Source organism: Microcebus murinus, chromosome 19, assembly GCF_040939455.1.
Source record: "Microcebus murinus isolate Inina chromosome 19, M.murinus_Inina_mat1.0, whole genome shotgun sequence".
NCBI lineage: Eukaryota > Metazoa > Chordata > Mammalia > Primates > Cheirogaleidae > Microcebus > Microcebus murinus.
Window position 1 is genome coordinate 44,152,000 of NC_134122.1, and position 23,824 is coordinate 44,175,823.

Sequence of the window (23,824 nt, forward strand, 5' to 3'; positions counted from 1 at the left end):
TAAGATAATAACGGTGACCTATAAAGGCAAATTCTAAATAAAATTTGTGAATAAGATGAAGACTTAGAATAAGCTAACATGGTTAGTTCTTAGTAATAAATTCAACTTTGTATATATTTATTTTAAAACCTTCCCCTAAGGCTCTCTGTTTCCTATTTAACATATAAATGTAACTATTTTAACAGGAAATTTTTTAATAAAGGAAAGATGTGAGATACCTTCAGTGACATGCTTCTCCTTGGGCCAAATAAATGGCTGTGACTGAACCACTATTGCCATCTAGTGGCATTATGACTTAAAATATTAATAGTATTTTTAAAAAATTATTTATTTTTTAAAATAGTATTTTTAAAGGTAAAAGAAAACTATTACAGGGTGAATGCAAAATGAATTCAACAAATATTAAGTATCTAGTCTGTGCTATATATTTATGATGTTCATCAAATAACAGATTATTAATGAATCATTTTCAGTATCTTATGTATTATTCAAAATGGCTTCTTGAAATGTATTCCTTTAAACATTATTCTATAGCTCAACTGACGAAGACAGCACCAAACTTAAGTCAACAGAACAATATATTTCTCCTTGGTTATTTGCTCACTGCTCTGTTAACTAATGAAATCATTAACTTGTACAGAGTGGCAAACAATTCCCTCAAAGGAATGTAGAAATAAATGGGTGGGTAAAAAAGTAAAAGAATATGTAAAGCAAGTGACTGCTGACTAACTTCAGAACTGCCCATGATGAAAATGTAATTTCTCATTCTGAACATGTCTAATAATGACTTTATGGTTCCTACACCTGTCAGTTGCCCTGATGAAGAAAAAGGCTGTAGGGGCAGATAGCAGAGCTTTACAGAATGGACTCTTATCGGGGGTCAGAATCTAGGTTGAAGTTTCAGCTCTAGCCCTTTACTTATGGCATGACTTTGGCCAAGGCACTGTGGGTCTCAATTGCCTCATATGTAAAATAGAGATAATAATATACTTACTTCACATTGTTGTTGGAAGAATTAAATGAGATAATCTAAGTAAAGTTGAGAGCTGAAGAAATTAAGAGGAGAGAAGAAAAAGAGGCTCTCCTACATATAGCTCCAACCCCAACTCCAACTGATTTAACTACAGGTTCTGGAAACCAATTTAATGATTGGCTATAGCTGCCATTCTGGCTTAGGCAGGTGTGAAGATTCATGCCAGATGGCATTTTATTTAGAATATGGAAATTAGGCTTTAATTATGCATTTTCACATTTTTTTAATGAATAAAACAAAAGTGAACTCTTGATTTTACCCCCAAAGCTTGTTCTTTCCTGTGGCAAACACTGGGGACTGGCTAAGGTAAGGCTTTCACAAGCCCCTTCTCCCCTGCCTTCCTCTATTAGTAAGGTAGACAGCTGTAAACAATCAACGTCTGCAGGACTACGAAGCAGATAGCCTTCACTTAGTTTCCACAGGCCTTTCTCTCTACCTGGAACACTCCTCCCACCTGCTCAGGGCAAGCTCCATTTCCTCCTTCAGGTCTCAGCTTTAATACCCTGTTCTTAGATAGGACTTTGCTGATCCACCTATCTTAAATATTAAACCTGGTATTTTCTTTCTCAGGACCTGTTAACCTTCCCAGTATTAATCATATTTGTAAATACTCATTTAATTGCGCTTGCTTGTTCTCTGCTTCCTCATGAGACTGAGTTCCAAGAAGGCAGGGAAGATGTCTGTATTGTTTACCACTGTCCTCCAGGTCTAACATAGCCAAGTGCTTAGACACAGTAATTCCTCAATAAATGTGAAGAATAAATGTGAATAAATGTGAATTTATGAATGAATGAAAATAGATTAATCTGTTATTTCTGTGGTCTTATCTACTTTGAAGGATTTTTGAGAGAATTAGGAGGTAAAGTATATAAAGCACCTAGCAGAAAGTCTGTAACATAATAAGTATGCAATCTATTAAGCTCCATTTGACTAAATCTAGACTTATCTTGGCATTCAAAGCCTCCTGGCAGGTAGCTTCACCATGGCCATTCATTTTTCTTTCTCATTATTCAACTTAGACTCTTAGAGTCAGCTTGATCCTCTCCGATGCTATACTGGTTTTGAATTCTGTATCTTCTTCCACGTTATTTCATTCATTAAAATACTTTCAACTGGGTGTGGTGGCTCATGCCTGTAATCCTAGCATGCTGGGAGGCCGAGGTGGGAGGATTGCTCAAGGTCAGGAGTTCAAGACCAGCCTGACCAAGAGCAAGACCCCGTCTCTACTAAAAACAGAAAGAAATTAGCTGGACAACTAAAAATATATAGAAAAAAATTAGCCAGGCATGGTGGCACATGCCTGTAGTCCCAGCTACTCGGGAGGCTGAGGCAGGAGGATTGCTTGAGCCCAGGAGTTTGAGGTTGCTGTGAGCTAGGCTGACACCATGGCACTCTAGCCCAGGCAACAGAGCAAGATTCTGTCTCAAAAAAAAAATAATAATACTTCCCAACTCTTACAAATCCAAGATACTTTATAGTTCATGTAGGGTTAAATTTTACATTAAGATATTCTACAAAATGTTTCTTATTAACTTGGCCCACAATTCTCCTGTGCAGTAAAATCACTCAGTACTCTACCTGAATCCATCACCTATTTCTAGGACCCTGTCTGAATCTATCACCTGAAATATTTCTCTCTAGTCATTCTAATTTCTTTTGAAAGCTTAATTTAAGTTAGGTATTATCCTTATTAGCCACTTAATTTAAATAATTCTCTGTGGATTCACTTTTATAATATATGGGCTGGAGGGACAAAATTATAGGTTCTGTTTCTCTCTAATATAATTGATACAAATGTCTAAATGTCCAGGTTTCTGCATGTTCCCCAAATGCAAATATTAATTTTCAGCAGTTACTGAGGGAGGTTTATTTTGTAGGACAATGATAGAAAAATAGAAAAAAAATCCAACTCTAACATGGATTCCTATGTTAATATACAGTAAGCTTTACCTACAGTTTTCTATACTGTATTTCAGAAGCTATAACAGACAAATTTAAAATTGTAACTGAGATTAATATGCATTTTCTCAAAATGCTTCATACCTCTGTCCAGAGACCCATATGGAGACTTTCCCATGAATATTCTTTTTCCCTTGGGGCTGCTGTAAGTAGGTAAGTACTAAATGTTGCCATTTTCTTGGGAGGAAAATATTCTCCTGTGATTCAACCTGTGCTAGTAACACAGCTTTCATGTCATCATTTGAATCCACGCACACACTACAGAAAAAGAGAAAAGGCATAGGCTCAAAACACGAAAATTCTGACCTCAGTATTTAACACGTGTATAGCAACTACAATTATAAATATTTAAGTAAGATTAAAAATCAGTTCTATTTTTTTTAATTATTTAAAAAGTGAGATCTTTGTTTTACACCATAATCTACTTAGTTATTTTATTATATCATTACCTCAATTCATGAAATAAAATAGATTAGGCTCATTAACTGGTGTTAATAATTTAGGCAATAATTTTCAGAATTCAGTTTGCAAAAAAATATTTATTACTATTTACATAGTCATTGCCCTTTTAGAAATTATTAATACAATGTAATATTTGGTTAATAGAAAAATTAATACAAATTATACATAAATGTCATAAATACCAGAAGTATGGGAGGTCTAACCTACTTTGAGGAATTACAGAAAGAATGAGATCATGTACATAAAGCACCTAGTAATATTTATAACATTTACAAAGCATATATGCCTAAATAACATATTGATTTGTTTAGGTTTGAGTTTTAAACAGACAGTATCCTATTACTCTTATTTACTTAATACAAATAGAAGACTTGTATCTATACCACTTAATAAAGGAGCTAGGGAAAAAAAGATAAGATAGCATGGAAAACCCAAGCTTATTAGGTATTGGCTATCAATTATCTGGAAAACATCTGTCTGTTAATAACACTGTAAGACCACTGAAATTGGATAGAATATTTCCATAGAATAAGATTATAGTATTTGATCTAAAACCTAAAGAGAATTAACATAATCTATTTTAGACTTTATAGATTTTTGGATAGAATAATAAGCTGTTATAAAAGTATTATTAATAACTGTTAGAATGTATTTTCCTTTTTAATAAGGTTTTTTCTTTTGCCATAATGATTTTTATTAGCAGATTTCACATTAATGTTTCTTACATAAATTGTTTAAATACATGATTTATTCACGGGGAATAAAAAATAATCAATACCGAAAGATAAAAGTGCCATTATGAGGATCAGCCCACACTTGGATCATCAATGCTTTGGATCCCAGGGAAATCATATGAATACATCCTTCTTCTATGAGTCTCTCACCAGGATTTATGTACTCTGCACCTTCTGGTCTGTCACTCTCTACAAGGAAAAGATGTTAAAATGATCAGCAGAACAGTTCATAAAAATTAAGTGGAAAAGTGAATATAGAAGAATACAAAGCATGGTTGTTCATTTGTAGTAGATTATTTACCCAGAATGTCTAAGTCTGAACTGTTGCAAACAACATTTCCAAAGTATAGATGTTAATTCTAAAAAAGCACAATAGGTGAAAAACAGTAATTGAATGTCTTAAAAGTTATTAAATGGGCCAGGTATGGTGGCTCACACCTATAATCTCAGCACTCTGGGAGACCCAGGTGGAAAGATCGCTTGAGCCCAGGAGTTTGAGACCAGCCAGGGCAACATGGCAAGATCCCTGTCTCTACAAAAAAAAAAAAAAAATTCAGCCAGTTGTGGTGGTGGGTGCCTGTAGTCCTAGCTACTTGGGCAGCTGAGGTGGGAAGACTGCTTAAGTCCAGGAGTTCGAGACTACAGTGAGCTATGATTGCACCATTGCACTCCAGCCTGGGTGAAAGAGCAAGACCCTATCTCCAAAAAAAGTTACTAAATGTTTTAAAAATGTATAATAACTGAGGGCAATTGTGGGCATGACCAGACTATAATGTCACTGTGATTACCTATTACAATCTGTACCACGCTTCTTTCATCAACTGGATTTGGCCACTATGACATCATTGACCCTGGTCCAGGGAGTACACACCCTTGTCAATGCTTCGTACTACCAAAGGTCGTTTTGTAATTATCACAGTGGTATAATTTTTAAAAACTGATCATATTAAAAATCTTTTCAGAAAAATGTAGTGTTTGAACATATTCATTATTTAGATCCCTGGTGAGTGATCTTTGAATGTAATTGCTAAATGATTCTGAAACACTACATTAATATTTCTTTAAGGCAAGCAAAGATAAATGCTTACAGGCTTTGGACTGTCTGGTCATCCTGACTCCTCTTCCTCACCATTTAAAACCGAGCACTACCTGAAGATGTATGGTGAACTACATATTATTACAATGCATGTGACTTTATGGAAAGCTGTTACGATATACAAAAATACAAAATGCATGTCCAAAGGCTCAGATTTTTAGAGAAGATGAACATTACTAGTTACTAGATTGCATTTATATCATTAGTTGCCATTTTTCAACAGGTAAAACCACCACCAATTTTTAAAAATACTCCCCCCATCAATAACAATGGCCCTAAAAAAGAAGAGTTAAAGTCATTTATTATTTTGAGGACTACTTCCCAAGATATAATATAGACAGAGAATGCATATCTGACGTGTCATGTTAAAAATGTTTATATATCAAGTCTGAATTTATACAAATAAAAAACTAGGACAAAAATCAGTGTATACCTAAGAACTATAGGAATATTGCAAATATTTCTTAACTTAATGCTCACAAAAATCTAACTAGGAAAATATTATGGGGCAATAGAATTGAGATACTGAGATGTTAAAAAACTTGCTCAAAGGCATATAGTCTGCAAAATGTGATATCACTGCAATATTTTCTTCATCTCTCTTCAAAAGTTTTTATATATATCCACTATTTTTACATGTCTCAGTGTTTATGCAAAATCACCTTTCTAAAATAAGTTTTCTAATACGTCTTTAAAATAAAATATTTAAAAATTTCCAATATTTACTTTTCTCAGGTCACTGTGTATATTTGTTCATTTTATAAGAGACTTTTACATGTGATTGCCCCCATTAAAATATGAGAAAGCAATCTACATAGCGTATAGTATGGTCATGATGTTTAAAAGCTCTGGAATTAAATAAAGGTAGGTTTAAATCTCTTTCCATTGCTTACTATTAATAGCTACATAAGTTGATGAGGCTGCTTAACTTAATCTAAAAATACAGATAGTATGAACACCTACTGACTTGTTAAGATTAAAATGCTCAGCTTGGGGGTGGTGGCTCATGTCTGTAAACCTAGCTCTCTGGGAGGCTGAGGCGGGCGACTGCTTAAGGTCAGGAGTTCGAAACCAGCCTGAGCAAGAGCGAGACCCCATCTCTACTATACAAAATAGAAAGAAATTAATTGGCCAACTAATATATATAGAAAAAAATTAGCCGGGCAAGGTGGGGCATCCTGTAGTCCCAGCTACTTGGGAGGTTGAGGCAGGAGGATTGCTTGAGCCCAGAAGTCTGAGGTTGCTGTGAGCTAGGCTGATGCCATGGCACTCTAGCCTGGGCAACAAAGCGAGACTCTGTCTCAAAAATATAAAAAATAAAAATAAATAAATAAAATAAAATGCTCCGAAAGTGCTCGATGTACGTTAGATAGCATCATTATCAATGCTATCACATGTAGGGCTATCACTCTTAAGTGGCAAAATTCAATTCACAAAAGAAAATTCTATTATTACTTGAAACATTACAAATCTGCTGAGATTATCTGCTGAGATTAAAAAGGAAATATGTCTATTAAAAAATGGATTCAGAGTTCCAACTACAGATATAAGGTGACAACTCCCACTGTTGCAATCTTGGCAGTAACATTAGGGATTTTTCCTTTCCTTCCATCCATAGGTTAGTAGAAGTCAGACACTAGTGAAGGCCTAGTGCTCTAAGACAGAGGTTCCAGTGGGTAAGATGTGTGGAATGAAGAGTTACTGAGGCCTGCACTTTCATGTACATGTAAAATCCTAAACATGTCTTATTTAGTCATTTCATTCTTTCGATGGACCCTAAGAATTATCCTATCTACTTTACTTCCCACCACCATAAACTGTTTTTAATGAATAGTTTCCTCTTGTCCTAGTCCTATGAGTAACAAGATTTAGTTTCCTAGCAGTTATAATAGCAATTCTTCAGTTATAGAAAGAACTACAATAACATTTATTCTAACTTTGGAGAATGGCTGATCCATTTAAACATGCTATAACAGGAACTAGGAAAGGTCCACTAAGGTAAGACACAGCATGAGAAGAAGAATTTGAAATAAAAGAAAGAGGAAATGGGGGCTGACTAATAGGGGTTAGGAAACAGGTAGCAGAAAGAAAAGTGGCTGCAGGGCTTTATCCTTTCGTTTTCTAACATCAGGAGCCACCTGCATCCAGTAACGAGACCAGGAAAGAGGCTGGAAATGGGGCTGATGACCCCAGCAGAAGTTGAATATGTGGTGATCCCCACCCACACCTTCATAAAAGACAAAAGTAGAGAAGAAAAAGGAGAGTCAAGGTTATCTGACAACTCAGGCTTTGGAAGTCAGGATCTACAACCACTAAATAAGGCATATAAGGGGAAGAGTGTGTTCAGAGCAAGCTAGAACATTGCTATATTCTCACTGCTCAATCAAAATTGCTGTCTGGAATATCATTGTGTACAAATCTGATAATCCTGTCATCATACCTGTGCCATCAAAACCGCTATCTCGTAAAATTAATGATTTGTTTCTTTTCTTTATCTTCTTTCCTTTCTCTGTGGTACTCTCAGCTTCATGGATACACTCCACATTAAACCACAGTGAAACACTAAAACCTTCTGACAGGTGTGGCCAGCAGTTTTGCCCCAGCAATGGCAAGTGGATTGGGGCTATGTGCCAAGAGGAAAGCAGCCGATGGGGAAAACTTTCTCTATCAGCCTCCTTCTTGCTCCGTGAAACTCGTGCTCTTCTCAGTAAACCCATGGCCTTACTGTTCAGAATTCCAGGACACTTTTGAGATGAAACACCATTGCTTAAATTTGGGGTATGCAGTAAAGGGAAGGTTAGATACTGTGAAGGGCTCATAGTATTATCACTTTCAATAATTTTCAGAATGCCCAGAAGAATAATTTTCTAGAGAAAAAGAAAAACAAATAAAACTTAATAATCATGTCGCAAGGTACATGATAATCTTGAAATTCAGTTTAAAAATGCAAATACAAACATAACCACACCTATCAGCATTCCTATTTAAATACCTTCTTATCTTCCAAATCTTTAAAATTTTCATTTTTGTGTAGTTCAGATAAAATATGAAACAGATTTCATTCTTAAAATACATGATCTCTTGTGTTTGTTTCATGTTCAGATGTTTTTATGGTACAAATCTAATGTTTATGAGTTGGTTTTAAGTGTTACAAATTAAATATGATACTTATATCAGTAATCATTTCTTCCAAAGACGGATGCTTATTTCCAAGTTAAACTATGGTTCTTCTCTCAATTATTTTAAAATCAGGGATACAACCAGAGACCTTACAAATTCTCCAGATTTCTGAATGATACCATAGCATTCTAGACTTTATAAAATAGAGTGCCCAATTATTTTCCAGCTTATTTCACATGCTTTTTCCATAATCAAGTAAATTTTCTTTCATTGGTGTTTGGCAACTGAAATAAGGTTTTAGGGTTTTATTTTAAATTACAAGTTCTTGGTTAAACTGAAATGTAGAATTTATAGAAAAGATGTGAGGAAATGAGCATTTAATTAAAGAGTAGAATAATGACTAGGAGAGATATGGAAAAAAGCAGAAAAGAGCAACCTAGTACAATGCCCTACAATGCATAAAATAACATCTGATGTTGATTACAATAATGAGAAATACACTCTGAAAAAGTAATAGAAGCATTCCATAAATAAACAGTTCTCGATGATCTATACTAGCAGTTTTTAACTTGTGTTCCACAGAGCTCCCTCAGGGTCCTCCATACTGGAAAGGGTTGGTAAAGCAGGCAGAGCTCTGGAACAACCATTCCTGCTTCAAACAAAACAGCTCCAAAGTTTTCTGTTTTATTTGCTTATGCTTCCAGCTGAGATTTCATTATAAAAATGGGTTTCCCAGCAAAGAACAGTCTAAAATCCACTAAGCTACACCAATGGAAAGAAGTGTAAAGATGAATAAAGAGTAGATAATGGTTTTTTTTTTAGAAAAGCACAATCCCTAATACGGTTATAATTATTCATAATTAAGTTCTCTTCAGTAATTAAAATTATTTGGCATTTCTTAAGCACAAAATTAGGGATAGGGTGTGTTAAAGGGACTATAATCTCAATGATATGTTTGGTTAGTCAAAATCAAAGTGAAATGGTTGAAACATGTGCTAACAATAAAATAATTGAGAACTTCACACATAATAATACAAAATTGACTATACAATTGCCACATCAAAAGAAAGAGCTCAGACATTTCCAAATAATTAAAAATACATTCTATTAAGGTACCAGTGAAAAATGTAAAAATTATAGTATATTTACTGTACAAGGAGATTTCTCCAGAAATATTCTCAAAAGAAGGGTTAGCTCTTCTGAACATGTTCTTGAACTCATCAAAGATACCAAAAGATCCACCAATACTCTCTGGCATGCTAAATTAAAGAAAGAGAGAAAAAATTAAAACTAGTATACATTTCATTAAAGGAAATGAATAAGCAATGTCATTGAAAGCAAACACTACTGTAACATCTTGAATGGATTATAAAAAATCTAATACAGTAATCACAAAATTTGCTGAGGAAATACCAATATAACTAAATGTGAACCAACCAACAAAATTTAAAAAACAACAAAACCACTTTTCTTTTTTTTTTTTTTTTCTTTTTTAAGCATCACGTATGACTTCTATACTTTTCTTAAAGATTGGTTAGCTACAAGTAAACTAAGGGCATTCGTTAAAGAAGCATAAATCAACACAGTATTTATTAAATTAAGTTGATACCACTCTCATGCCACAAAATAGTCTGTTATCTTCTCATCGTGAAAATGTGTAAAGTATAACTATCACTTTCTAAATATAAAATTAGGTAACAGAAAATAAAAGTGGAAACATTAACGATTATTTACATGCTTAAATAGCACAAACTATTTAGTCTGAACATTTTCTTTATTCCACCATGGGTTTAGCATAAAACATAAATGGTACTTCATAAATTCATAGAATTATTTAAAGTAAAATAATAACTAATATTTGTAGAGTACATTATGGTGTTCAAAGTATTTTTACATGCATTATCTCAGCTGACCCTCACCAAAAAACTCCTACAAATTCAATGTTATCTTTACTTTTATACATGACGAAAATAAACCTGACATAAAACTTAAGATGTGTCTTAAAAGACTGGTAGATTGGGAAGACCTGAAGGTTAAAGAATAGAAGACATGTTTAAGTAACATGTTTTGTAGAAGCAAAGAGCTGATGCAGTAATATAACAGTAGGTATATCTGAAAAGACTACTTGCAACAAGACTATAAAATAGCATGAATCCTATAGGTAATATGAATCCATGAAAGGCTATTGAATAAGAAAGTAATATGATCAAAATAAAAAATGTATGTCCTTGGATTTTGTTTTTCAGTTCCAAACTGACAGCTTCCAGTTCAAAATAGGGGAATTAATACATCTACTTGCTTCTGTGTACTACTGAAAACTCACTGCATTAAAGTATAGAATTTTTATAAAAAGGAAGAAACCCATAACAGGAAGAAAAAAAAAGGGGGGGGGGGAAACAATAGGGCCTATCAGGTAAGAGATTTAAAAATATATCTTGAAAATGAAAAGTAGTTGGATAAAAAAGAAAGCTGCAGTCTAGAATTCCTTTGAATTACAAAGAGTCTGAGAGCAGTGGGGAGCCAATCTATACAACTAAGGTCTAGAGAAGAAGTGAGAGTGTGGCCGACACACAGGGATTATTGAAAGATCTGTGAATATCCACCTTACTCCCTGTTTCTCAGTAGAAAATACAGATAGCTCAGCTTTCATTTTTAGGCCAAAAACATGATAACTCTTCTCTAAAGAAATGGAATGGATTGCCAGGCAAAAGCTCAGACATATAGTGGGATGTTAGCATCAGGGCTATTGAGTATAATTGTACAGTCTGCAAAATGGTCAACTTGTCTAATCAAAGGGAAAAATCCAGACTGAAATAAAGCCTGAATGCTGTTCATCAAGCCACACATCCTGGTGTTGGGCTGTGTTGCCTGGACAAAGAAAGCAATATCTTTTTCTTAGTACAAAGATACTATTTGTTAGCCAAGCTCTACATATGGAAGATGTATTTTTCTAATGTAGGCAAAGTGCCACATGGAGTAATAGTGGCCCTAATGGTCCCCCAAAATAAAGCTCTATTCATTAGGGTATTTGGGGAGCCCCCTAATCATCCGCTGGCACATCCACACAGAGCTCTTTTTCTTGAGACAGAGTCTTACTTTGTTGCCCAGGCTAGAGTGAGTGCCGTGGCATCAGCCTAGCTCACAGCAACCTCAATCTTCAAGTGATCCTACTGCCTCAGCCTCCCAAGTAGCTGGGACTACAGGCACGCGCCACCATGCCCAGCTAATTTTTTTTTTTGTATATATATTTTTAGTTGGTCAATTAATTTCTTTCTATTTTTAGTAGAGACAGGGTCTCACTCAGGCTGCTTTCGAACTCCTGACCTTGAGCAATCCTCCCGCCTCGGCCTCCCAGAGTAGTAGGATTACAGGCGTGAGCCAACACGCCTGGCCCACACAGAGCTCTTCAACAGAATATCCTTTCAGGGAAGAGGCCAAAAAGGAGAACAAATCTACTTTCATAATATTACAGAAAATCTCCAATAGTTTCTTAAAAATATAAATAGCTTAAAAAGGCTCATAAAATATTAGATAATCAGCAACCTAAAATAGTGAAACTGAGATATAAAAAATAAATTGATAAACTGAACACAAAGGAAAAAGAAAAAATTTAGGGGATAGAAAAAAAACTTTAAAATATTCATTATGTAACCAGATATATATAAGATACTATATCCTTTGCATTCAAAAAAAATAACCAGAAAATAATCAAACAACAAAGAACTCTTAAATATTAAAATATAATTATCAGAATTAAAAATTAAATAATAGATGCAGAAAAAGCATTTGACAAAATTCAACATCCTTTTATGATAAGAACGCTTAACAAAATAGGCATAGATGAGGCTTGCTTAAAAATGATACAAGCCATGTATGACAAACCCACAACCAACATCATACTGAATGGGGAAAAATGGAAAGTATTCCCACTTAGAACTGGAATAAGGCAAGGTTGCCCACTGTCTCCACTTCTGTTCTGTTCAACATAGTGCTGGAAGTCCTTGCTATAGCAATTAGATAAGACAGCGGAATAAAGGGCGTCCAAATGGGAGCAGAAGAGATCAAACTCTCACTCTTTGCTGATGATATGATATTATATCTAGAAAACCCCAAAGATTCAACCAAGAGACTCCCTGAATTAACAAATGAATTCAGTAAAGTCTCAGGATACAAAATCAATACACACAAATCAGAGGCATTCATATTTGCCAATAAGAGTCCAAGTGGGAACCAAATGAAAGACTCAATTCCCTTCACAATAGCAACAAAGAAAATAAAGTACCTAGGAATATATTTAACTAGAGAGGTAAAAGACCTCTACAGGGAGAACTATGAAACACTGAAGAAGGAAATAGCAGAGGATGTAAACAGGTAGAAGACCATACCATGGTCGTGGGTTGGCAGAATCAACATTGTTAAAATGTCTATACTACCCAAAGAGATCTACAGAATCAATGCAATCCCTATTAAAATACCATCATCATTTTCACAGATATAGAAAAAATAATTTTATGTTTCATATGGAACCAGAGAAGACCCTGTATAGCAAAAGCAATCCTAGGCAATAAAAACAAAATGGGAGGTATCAATTTACCTGACTTCAAACTATACCACAAGGCTATAGTAATTAAAACAGCTTGGCAGGGACATTGACCAGTGAAACAGAACAGAGAACCCAGATATAAAACCATCCTCTAATAGCCATCTAATCTTTGACAAAGCAGACAAAAACATACACTGGGAAAAGAATCCTTATTCAATAAATGGTGCTGGGAAAACCAGATAGACATATGTAGAAGACTGAAACAGGATTCACACCTTTCACCTCTCACAAAAATCAACTCACACTGGGTAACAGACTTAAACCTAAGTTGTGAAACTATTAGAATTCTAAAGGAAACTGTTGGAAATACTCTTCTAGACATTGGCCTAGGCAAAGAATTTATGAAGAAGACCCCAAAGGCAATCACAGAAGCAACAAAAATAAATAAATGAGACCTGATCAAATTAAAAGGCTTCTGCACAGCCAAAGAAACTGTCACAAGAGCAAACAGACAACCTACAGAATGGGAGAAAATTTTCGCAAGCTACACGTCCACGTCCAATAAAGTGCTGATAAACTACAATCTATTTAGAACTCAGGAAAAACTGCAAGGAAAAAAATCAAACAACCCTATCAAAAAGTGGGCAAAGGACATGAACAGAAACTTTCCAAAAGAAGACAGAATAATGACCAACAAACATATGAAAAAATGCTCAACATCTTCTACCATCAGGGAATGCAAATGAAAACCACAATGAGATATCACTTATCTCCAGTTAGAATGGCCTTTATTAACAAGTCCCAAAACAATAAATGTTGGCATGGATGTGGAAAGATAGGAACACTCCTACACTGCTGGTGGAACTGCAAACTAGTTCAACCTCTGTGGAAAGCAATATGGAGATACCTTAAAGTGATACAAGTGGATCTACCATTTGATCCAGCAATCCCATTACTGGGCATCTATCCAAAAGAACAAAAGTCACTGCATGAAAAAGACACCTGCACTCAAATGTTTATAGCAGCACAATTCACAATTGCAAAGATGTGGAAACAACCGAAGTGCTCATCAATATGTGAGTGGATTAATAAAATGTGGTATATGTATACCATGGAGTACTATTCAGCTATAAGAAACAACAGTGATATAGCACCTCTTGTATTTTCCTGGATAGAGCTAGAAGCCATTCTACTAAGTGAAGTATCCCAAGAATGGAAAAATAAGCACCACATGTACTCACCAGCAAATTGGTTTCACTGATCAACACCTAAGTGAACATATAGGAATAACATTTATCAGGTGTCGGGCAGGTGGGAGGGGGGAGGAGGGAATGGGTATATACATACATAAATGAGTGTGATGCGCACCATCTGGGGGATGGACACACTTGAAGCTCTGACTTGAGGGGGAAGTGGGGGCAAGGGCAATATACGTAACCTTAACATTTGTACCCCCATAATATGCTGAAATAAAAAAATATATATGTAAATGTAACCACAGTAGATTGGTTGCATTGGCTGCATTTTGCATCATACATCAAAATCCACTTATTGCACGATTTTTAGGAAAGCTATTATAGAAAGGAAAATAAAGCCAACAGTGTCCAAAATGCTTTATTATGTCAATATAATTATTTTTAAAAAATGAAAATCTTTAAAAATAATATTTAAAATGTTTTATTTTGAGAAGCGGTGTGACCTTGAAGATCACATGTATTATTTAAAAATGCACTGGCTACTCTGAGATGAATATTAATACATTAGAGTTGAACTTAGATATAAGCTACACACTTTTCATGTTACAAAATTTTTTTAAATATGTGAAAATTGGTTTCAGGCAAATATTAAGGAAAAAAAAAATCTGACCCTTCAAAGTGTAATAGCATTTTAATAGTGAATGGGGAAGTTACTGAGTTTTTGAAAGAAACTTGTGCTATGGAGTGAGAATTTTTGGTATGTTTCATAGATATGTTTCCAGTAAGTGATTTTTTGCTGAAAAGTATGTCACCTATATATAAAAAAAACCCTCATATTTTCAAATTTAGAAACAAAATTTCCTAACATATTCAAAGATCTTCTATATGAATGTTCCCATGGTTATTCAATATACTTGTTAAAAATAATAAAAGGCAGAATTTTTTGATTAGCAGCAATTGGCATTAGGAAATATGAAATTTTACAGATTTATTTCAATAAAAACATTGAGAGAATTTTTGGATGTGATTGAAATATTAGTACCATGATCTAGTAAGCACAGTTGACAATATTTCTTCAGTTTGGAGATAATCTCATTATGAGGTATCTTTTTCACCTACAATAGCTATTAAAACCAATTATTTAAATAAACTGAACTTAGAATCAAACTTTAATTTTTATACAAAGTGTTTTACTAGATTTTCAAAATTACCAGAACATTTTCGATCAGTGCCTATGAGGAAAAAAATCTCTTTAACATCATTAATAAACAAAATGCATGTTAAAATATTAATCTTTCCCTCTGTAATTTCTATTTTGTATATATTTTATAATATATTAAATGATTAATACAATAGCATATGGCTTATAAAAAATAATAAATGTTTGTGACCTTCCCATATGACACTAAAAGCAAAGCAACAAAAGCAAAAATAAATACATTTGACTTTATCAAAATAAAAAAAATTGTACTTCAAAGTAAACCATTAATAAAGTGAAAAGACAACTCAAAGAATGGGAGAAAATCATATATCTAATAAGAGACTTGCATCTAAAATATATTAAAAACTCTTACTACAATAATAAAAGCACAAATTGCTCAATTTAAAAGTGGGTAAAGGATTTCTCCAAAGAAATCCAAAGAAGATATACAAATAGTCAATGAGCACATTGCTGTGGTGTGAATGTTCACCTCCCCTAAAACACATGTTGAATTTCGGTTACTGTTGTGGTGGTGTTAGGAGGAGGGACCTTTAGGAATTGATAAGACTCTGCCCCCATGAGTGGGATTAATATCCTTATTGGAGGGAGAATTCAGCCCCTGTTGGCCTCTTTGCCCTTTCACCTCAGCCACGTGAAGATGCAGCAAGAAGGCCCTTGCCAGATGCCAGCACCTTGATCTTGGACTCCTAGCCATTAGAATTAGGAGAAAATAAATTTCTGCTCCTTATAAATTATCCAGTCTGTGGTATTCTGTTATAGCAGCACAAAAAGGACTCACAAACACATGAAAATATGCTTAACATTATTAGTATTCAGGGAAACACAAATCAAAACCACAATGAAATACCACTTCATAAGCACTAAGATGGATATAATAAAAGAGACAGATAATAACAAGTGTTGGCAAGGATGTGAATAAATTAGAACTCTTATACACTGATGGTAAGAATGTAAGATGGTGCAGCCATTGTGGAAAATAGTCTGTCAGTTCCTCAAATGGTTAAACACAGAGTTACCATATGACCCAAAATAAATGACCCAAGAGAAATGAAAACATAAATTCACATTAAATCTTATAAATAAGTGGTCATATCAGTATTATTGATAATAGCAAAAAATGGAACAGTCCAATTGTCTATCAACTGATTAATGAATAAATAAAATGTGGTATATCCGCACCATGGAATGTTACTCAGCCAAAAAGAAAACAAGGGGGGGCCGGGCGCAGTGGCTCACGCCTGTAATCCTAGCACTCTGGGAGGCTGAGGCAGGCGGATTGCTCGAGTTCAGGAGTTCGAAACCAGCCTGAGCAAGAGCAAGACCCCATCTCTACTATAAATAGAAAGAAATTAATTGGCCAACTAATATATATATATAAAATTAGCCGGGCATGGTGGCGCATGCCTGTAGTCCCAGCTCCTCGGGAGGCTGAGGCAGAAGGATTGCTTGAGCCCAGGAGTTTGAGGTTGCTGTGAGCTAGGCTGAGGCCACGGCACTCACTCTAGCCTGGGAAAGAAGCAAGACTCTGTCTCAAAAAAAAAAAAAAAAAAAAAAAAAACAAGGGGGGAAAAGGAAAAGCAACTTTACAGTGGAGAAGCCAGACAAACACACACTACTTAATACAAGTGATCAAGGTCAACATCACAGTCATAAATCATGTTGACAGTATGTACCCTTGATATGATGTAATAAAAATGGTACTTTACTTCTATGATCGCCCTCCTAAAAGTCCATATCCCCAGTGTAATCATGATTTTTGATAAAGGTGCAAGACCAATCAGTGGGGGGAAAGGACAATCTTTTCAACAAATGGTGCTAGGAAAATTAGATATCCACATGGAAAAGAATAAAGCTGGATCCTTAACTAACATGATATAAAAAATTAACTCAAAATGGATTGAGGACCTAAATGTAAGAGATGAAAATATAAAACTCTTAGAAGGAAACTTAGGATTTCCATAACATTGAATTTATCAATGATTTCTTGGATATGACAGAAAAGGTAAAGAAACCAAAGGAAAAAAATAGACAAATTGGAGCTCAAAATGAAAACTTTTGCATATCAAATTATACATACTATCAACAGAGTAAAAAGGCCAACCACAGAATGTAAGAAAAATATTAGCAAATCACATATCTGATAAGGAATTAATATCTAGAATATACAGAGAACTCCTAAAACTCAACAAAAAAAGAACCCAATTCAAAAATAAGCAAAAAGCTTGAAAAGACATTTCTTCAAACAAGATACACAAATGGCCAATAAGCACATGAAAAGATGCTCAAATCAGCAACTGTTAGGGAAATGGAAATCAAAATCACAATCAGATAGCACAATGAAAACAATATCAGATAGATTCCAATAGAGGGGCATTCTTTAATATACCTGACCAGTACATCTCAAAACTGTCAAGGTGGTCAAAAACAAGGAAAGTCCGAGAAATTGTCACAGCTAAGAGGTGCCTAAGGAGTTATGCCAACTAACTATAATGTGGTATCTTAGATAGGATTCTTGAGGAAATCTGAATAAACTATAGACTTTAGCTAAATAATAGGCTGATTAATTATAACACACATATCATAAAAACTAGATGTTAGTAATGGGGAAACTGCAAGGAGGGGCATAATGTGGGAACTCTCAATATTATCTGTTCAATTTCTCTGTAAACCTAAAGCTATTTTCAAAACTAAAGACTATTAAGAAAAACTAAAAAGTAATCCATTCAAATAAAAAATAAAATAAAAGAAATAATAAACAAAATTTAAGTGCTAAGACACATTACAACATAAATGAACACTTAAAACATGCTATGAGAGGCCGGGCGCGGTGGCTCACCCCTGTAATTCTAGCTCTCTGGGAGGCCGAGGCGGGTGGATCCTTTGAGCTCAGGAGTTCGAAACCAACCTGAGCAAGAGCGAGACCCCATCTCTACTATAAATACAAAGAAATTCATTGGCCAACTAATATATATATAAAAAATTAGCTGGGCATCGTGTCACATGCCTGTAGTCCCAGCTACTCGGGAGGCTGAAGCAGAAGGATCGCTTGAGCCCAGGAGTTTGAGGTTGCTGTGAGCCAGGCTGATGCCACAGCACTCACTCTAGCCTGGGCAACAAAGTGAGACTCTGTCTCAAAAAAAACCCAAACAAACAAACAAAACAAAACAAAACACGCCATGAGAAAGAAACCAGTCACAAAAGAACATACATTTCATTTATATGAAATATCCAGAATAGGCAAATCTGTAGCGACAGGAAGTAGATTAGTGATGGCCAAGGGCAGGGGGATATGTGTGGGCAGGGTTAAGGGGAAATAGGGAGTAACTGCTAAAGAGTACAGGGTTTCTTTTAGGGGTGATGAAAATGTTCTAAAGTTGATTATGGTGATAGTTGCACAACTCTGTAAATACACTAAAAAATAGTGAATTAATCACTTTAAATAGGTGAGTTGTATGGTATGGGAATTATATCTCAATAAAGCTGTTAGTAAACAATAATGGAATAGAATTTCTCAGAGCAAAGATGGAAATAAGTCTTCAGATCACAAGGGTTCACACAATAAATAGAATAGCACAATAAATAAAAATATACCCATACACTAAATACGTGAATGGAGGAGAAAAGAAAGCTTTCCTTACAGTACAATCTAAATTAATAAACACAGAAGAAATGAAGAAAATAGAAAATCATCATTTGGTAAATATCACAGTATTAACTGTTTCAGTCAAGAATCATCCATGGATGTTAAAATTAGTGAGTTAAAGTATGACAAGAAAAAGGATATTTACATAGTCTCAAGTTATATCCCCACGAGATACTTATTAATTATAAAGGGAAAATAGTAACTTTAAAATGGAGAAACCTGGCAGACACCATCTTAACCATGTGATCAAAGTTAACATCACCAGTAATAAGATCTAGATATCATACATCCTTTGACATGATGCACTCAGAAGGACCCAATATCACTTCTGAGTATTCCTACCAAAAATATATTAATATAACCTGAATTTAATCACAGAGAAAGATCAGAAAAACCCAAATCAGTGTTTCATGTATGTTAGCTTTAATTCTCTAAATAGGATTTAGGTTTCTTGTGGTTAGAAAGCATATTACATATTTACTGTGAATTTGTCAAATGTCTGGGTAAGTACTAAGTAGAGAGTAGACAATCAATCAGATACGGCACCAACACACTGTTTAGACTGGGTTACGGTCCTGGCAATGCCACTTCTATATGCATGGACCTGAACAACTCAATCCCTTAGAATCTAGATTTTCCTCTGTATAAAGATACTTACACCATGTCTATTTCATTGGGTGGATCTGAGAAACAAATGAGATAATTACATATACTTTTGAAATCACAGGGCACCATGCCAATGGAAACCATTATAAGCAACTCTTCACATAAAATAATTGCAAAACTCTTGTCTAAAATTAACAGTTTCCTTTTCTGTGTCTGCAAAGGCTGAGAGGTTCCAGCCCGGCCAAAGACAGATCTCGTTCTACATCCTTTTTGTACCCTGTCCCCAGTTCCCCTCAATAAAGTGGCTTGAACAACCCCCCCCAAATAAAACTAACAGTTTCAACTCACCTTGAAAATCAGAATCAGCCTGCGATAAAATACTCAAGAACCCTCCTAAAAGATTTTTCACAGTTCCCTGAAGATTAAAAAACAAAACATAAGAAATTAAATTTCTTACCCTTACAGAAGCATGAAGGAATTGTAATGTCATAATAAATTATTTGATGGGGGGCGTCTACTGTATAAATATGTATTTTAAAATAACTGAAAAGAATACTATGTGTAGGATTATACATAATTTTTATTTTCTTTTTATACTGTTTCTGATTTTCCAAAACAATAGGCACATACTAAAATTACATGCAATTTAAAAAATATTACCCATTCTCAGAAACATATGAGAATTCATTACTGGCTAGCCAATGACAACATTAATTTTTATACTATTTTAGAGAATTATGGAATTAAAAGATTTTGGAAAGCCATTTGTAGGTAAAAACACACCTAAAGTACTATAAAAGATCAGTAGTCAATCATCTCAATTTTCAGACAAGTTGCGTTATACATAAGGAGATGTGTTTTTAGGGCATGAGTCTGATAAATATCGATCACAGTTAACTAAATACATTTTTTACCTGTTGCATGAGCAGAAAAATATTCTTTTCTTTCTGCCTAATAATTTTCAAAAAACCCTCAAATACATGGGCAAGCACATCAAGTTTGGCTTTACTAGCAGAAAGCAAATTTAATTCCAGAATACAAATCTCAGGATATATTATTTCTCCTTGAGTGAGGTTTTCAGGTAAGACATTTGGACTGCTTGATGCACTAAAACCTTCTGTTTCAGACTTTACATCTATCCCTGGAAAGGGAAAAAGAAAAAATTATTTTTATTCCCTAACCACTAAATATTTCATACTTTATTCATCATTTTAGAAAATCTAGTGGCAAAGTGCTATCTACAAGATGCTCACAAAGCCTTTTTTTACAACATAACATTTGATTACAATATAATATAATCTGAATAATCAAGCCTTATGGATATTTTGAAGATAAGTAGCCTAAAAAGTAATTTTGATCTTCACCAGAGCTACAAATATTAGCAACAGTAATTTTTATAGACATGGGATACAGATTTAACACATCCCTCCTGAAGTGACTGGGGAAAAAAACTGTTCCAAACTTTCTGACTCCAAAATACCTAAATCACGTGTAGTTCAATGTGCCTGTCCATATTGCTTGAAAATAGTAAGCTTGGCTATTGGTTGGATGAATTCTCAACTTTGTCTTCTTCATAAGTGAGAAACAGACTCTGTTTTACTAAATATTGCATTTTGGAAAATTTGACTAATATCTTTTAAGACTGCTATATTCTTAAAAGAAGTTTATATAGTTAAGAAATTTATAAATTTATTGAGATCTGCTTAGCAAACATAAAACATAAAAAAGAGGAAATTCATAATTACAAAATTAAATCTGTATTATGATAAAATTATACTATAAGAAAACCACCATTAAGCCAATAGCTTTGCAAAAAGCAACAGCCATGGGTCCATTAAGCGCTTTAAGTAAGATATCAGTGGTTATTCCCATTTACTGAAGGGGAAAGAGAAAATCAACTGTAAGGAAGATAAACCACTGTAAACTCAGTAAAGATTAATAGTACTGGGAAATTCAAAAGACCAGCATATACTAAGATGGCGTCTTCCCAGAAATATCTTGGCTCTAATCAATCCACCTCTTCTATTCTACCCAAGTTTTAAACCCAGAGACAAAGAAAGGATCACATGCAATGCAGTTCCATCCTAAGGTCAAGGTGAGCTGTGGTAAACTAAGAAGAAATCTATGCTGCAGCATCCTTGGATGTCACAGAAAAATGTTCTGCATTCCCTATATTACTTAGTCTTTATAACAAACTGCCTGAAATGCTATTCCTGCCAGTGTTCATCTGGCTTGCTTGTTTTTATTCAGGCCTCAATGTAAACATTGCCTCTTCAGAAAAGACTTCACTCACCACCTGATCACTATTACTATTATGTCACCTGGTTTTATTTTCTTCAGACTATTTGTTTCTGGTATTTATTGTTTGTCTTTCACACTAGAATATATATGAAAGTAGGGAATTTTTCTTTTACACCATGTTCTGAGGCATTCAGAAAATGTTCGTGATAACAAAATATATCTCATAATTGCATATACAAATGCTAGAATTTGTTGTGAAGATCAAATAAGATAATGTAACACTTTTTAAATTGTAAGGCAATACAAAATCCTAAAGTATTATTATTATGAACCACTTTGCTAGTTAACAATGGGACTTGCAGATCTAATCATAAGCGCTTCAGTGATATTTTACCATCATCCCAAGTTTCGCCACCCTCAGGATTGCTTTCACTATCTGCTTCATAACCTTCTTCTTCAACTAAAAGTTTAAAACTACAGCACTGAGAATCCTCAGCTTCTTCTGAAAAATCACCAGGCTGGGACGACAGTTCTTCCTCAGACTGATGATTCTGTAAGATCAATGTAATTAAAAAATAACAGTTGTAACTTTTGCTCACTTTTAGTAATAGAATATTTATTACTCAAAGTCATATTAAGGACAGCTTCAATATTTTCTTGAAGAAAAAACCATAGTAATCAATATTAATCATTATAAATTATGAAATTTACGCAGAAAAATTTCCCAGAAACTCTCAGACAACTTATCTCAAAAAAGAAAGTTTCTAACAGAGAAAGCTATAGGTTAGCTTTTTCAGTTTTATTGAAAAATAAATCTATTTAAGAAACTTCATTCCAGTTTACAAAAGGAAATCACTAAAAACCATAATGAAGTGAAATTATACTTCACATAACTTAATGCTAATAAACACGAGAAGACTTCAAAAATTCTTTGGAAAAATGGAATTAAAAGATAAAAATCAAAATCATAAACTTTACTTCTTAATATATGTTCAAGACACTTTTATAAGTGATGATACCAGCCAGTTAGCCCATCCCTAAAGAACTAAGGATCTAGGAATTTAACCATGTCAATACAGTCTTTTTTACATTATTAACTGAAAAAAAAATGGGTGCCCTTTATATATTTTTTAAGAATAGGAAACAAAAAGAAGTCTGAAGGAGCCAAATCAGGACTGTAAGGAGGGTGCCTAATGATTTCCCATCAAAACTCTTGCAAAATTGTCTTTGATGAGAGAAACGAGCAGGAGTGTCGTCATGATAGAGGAGGATTCTGTGGTGAAGCTTTCCCAAGTGTTTTTCTGCTAAAGATTTGGTTAACTTTTTCAAAACACTTTCACAATTAGCAGACATTATTGTTCTTTGGCTCTTCAGAAAGACAACAAGCAAAATGACTTGAGCATCCCAAAAAACTGTTGCCATGACCTTTGCCTTTGTTAGCCATTTGCTTTGATTGTGCTTTGTCTTCAGGATTGTTCTGGTGAAGACATGTTTCCTTCCCTGGGACAATTCTTCATAGAAATGCTTCAGGATCTTGATGTCACTTGTTTAAAATTTTCACTGAAAGCTCTGCTTTTGTCTGCAGCTGATCTGGGTATAATAGTTTTGACATTCATTGAGCGGAAAGTTTGCTCAACTTTATTTTTAAGCCAGAATTGTGTAAGCTGAACCACTGAGATGTCTACACTGTTGGCTATTGTTTCTGCTGTTTATTACTGGTCCTTTTCAATTAGTGCACAAAGAAGACAAAGCTTTTCCTCACAAATTGATGTGGATGGTTTCTGTGGCAGGCTTCATCTTCAATATCATCTTGCCTTTTCTTAAAACAAGTTATCCATTTGTAAACTGCTGATTTCTCTGGGGCATTGTCCACACAAACTTTTTGTAAAGCATCAATGATTTCACCATTCTTCCATGCAAGCTTCACCATAAACTTGATGTTTGTTCTTGCTTCAATTTTAGCAGGATT

The 23,824-nt window shown here is 34.4% G+C and overlaps 1 protein-coding gene across 5 annotated transcripts in view; it reads right to left on the reverse strand.

The window, feature by feature from the left end:
* Window positions 1-23,824, reverse strand: part of LYST (lysosomal trafficking regulator) — a 408,790-nt gene that overhangs the window by 108,526 nt on the left and 276,440 nt on the right. For all 5 annotated transcript variants that reach the window (XM_075995487.1, XM_075995488.1, XM_075995490.1 and 2 more), the window contains 7 exons: window positions 22,250-22,406; window positions 20,529-20,755; window positions 19,963-20,029; window positions 9,554-9,663; window positions 7,725-8,151; window positions 4,233-4,377; window positions 3,077-3,250 (listed from right to left, as the gene is read on the reverse strand). In XM_075995487.1, coding sequence (XP_075851602.1) covers window positions 3,077-3,250; window positions 4,233-4,377; window positions 7,725-8,151; window positions 9,554-9,663; window positions 19,963-20,029; window positions 20,529-20,755; window positions 22,250-22,406 — 1,307 coding nt within the window. The remainder of the gene's footprint in view (window positions 1-3,076; window positions 3,251-4,232; window positions 4,378-7,724; window positions 8,152-9,553; window positions 9,664-19,962; window positions 20,030-20,528; window positions 20,756-22,249; window positions 22,407-23,824) is intronic.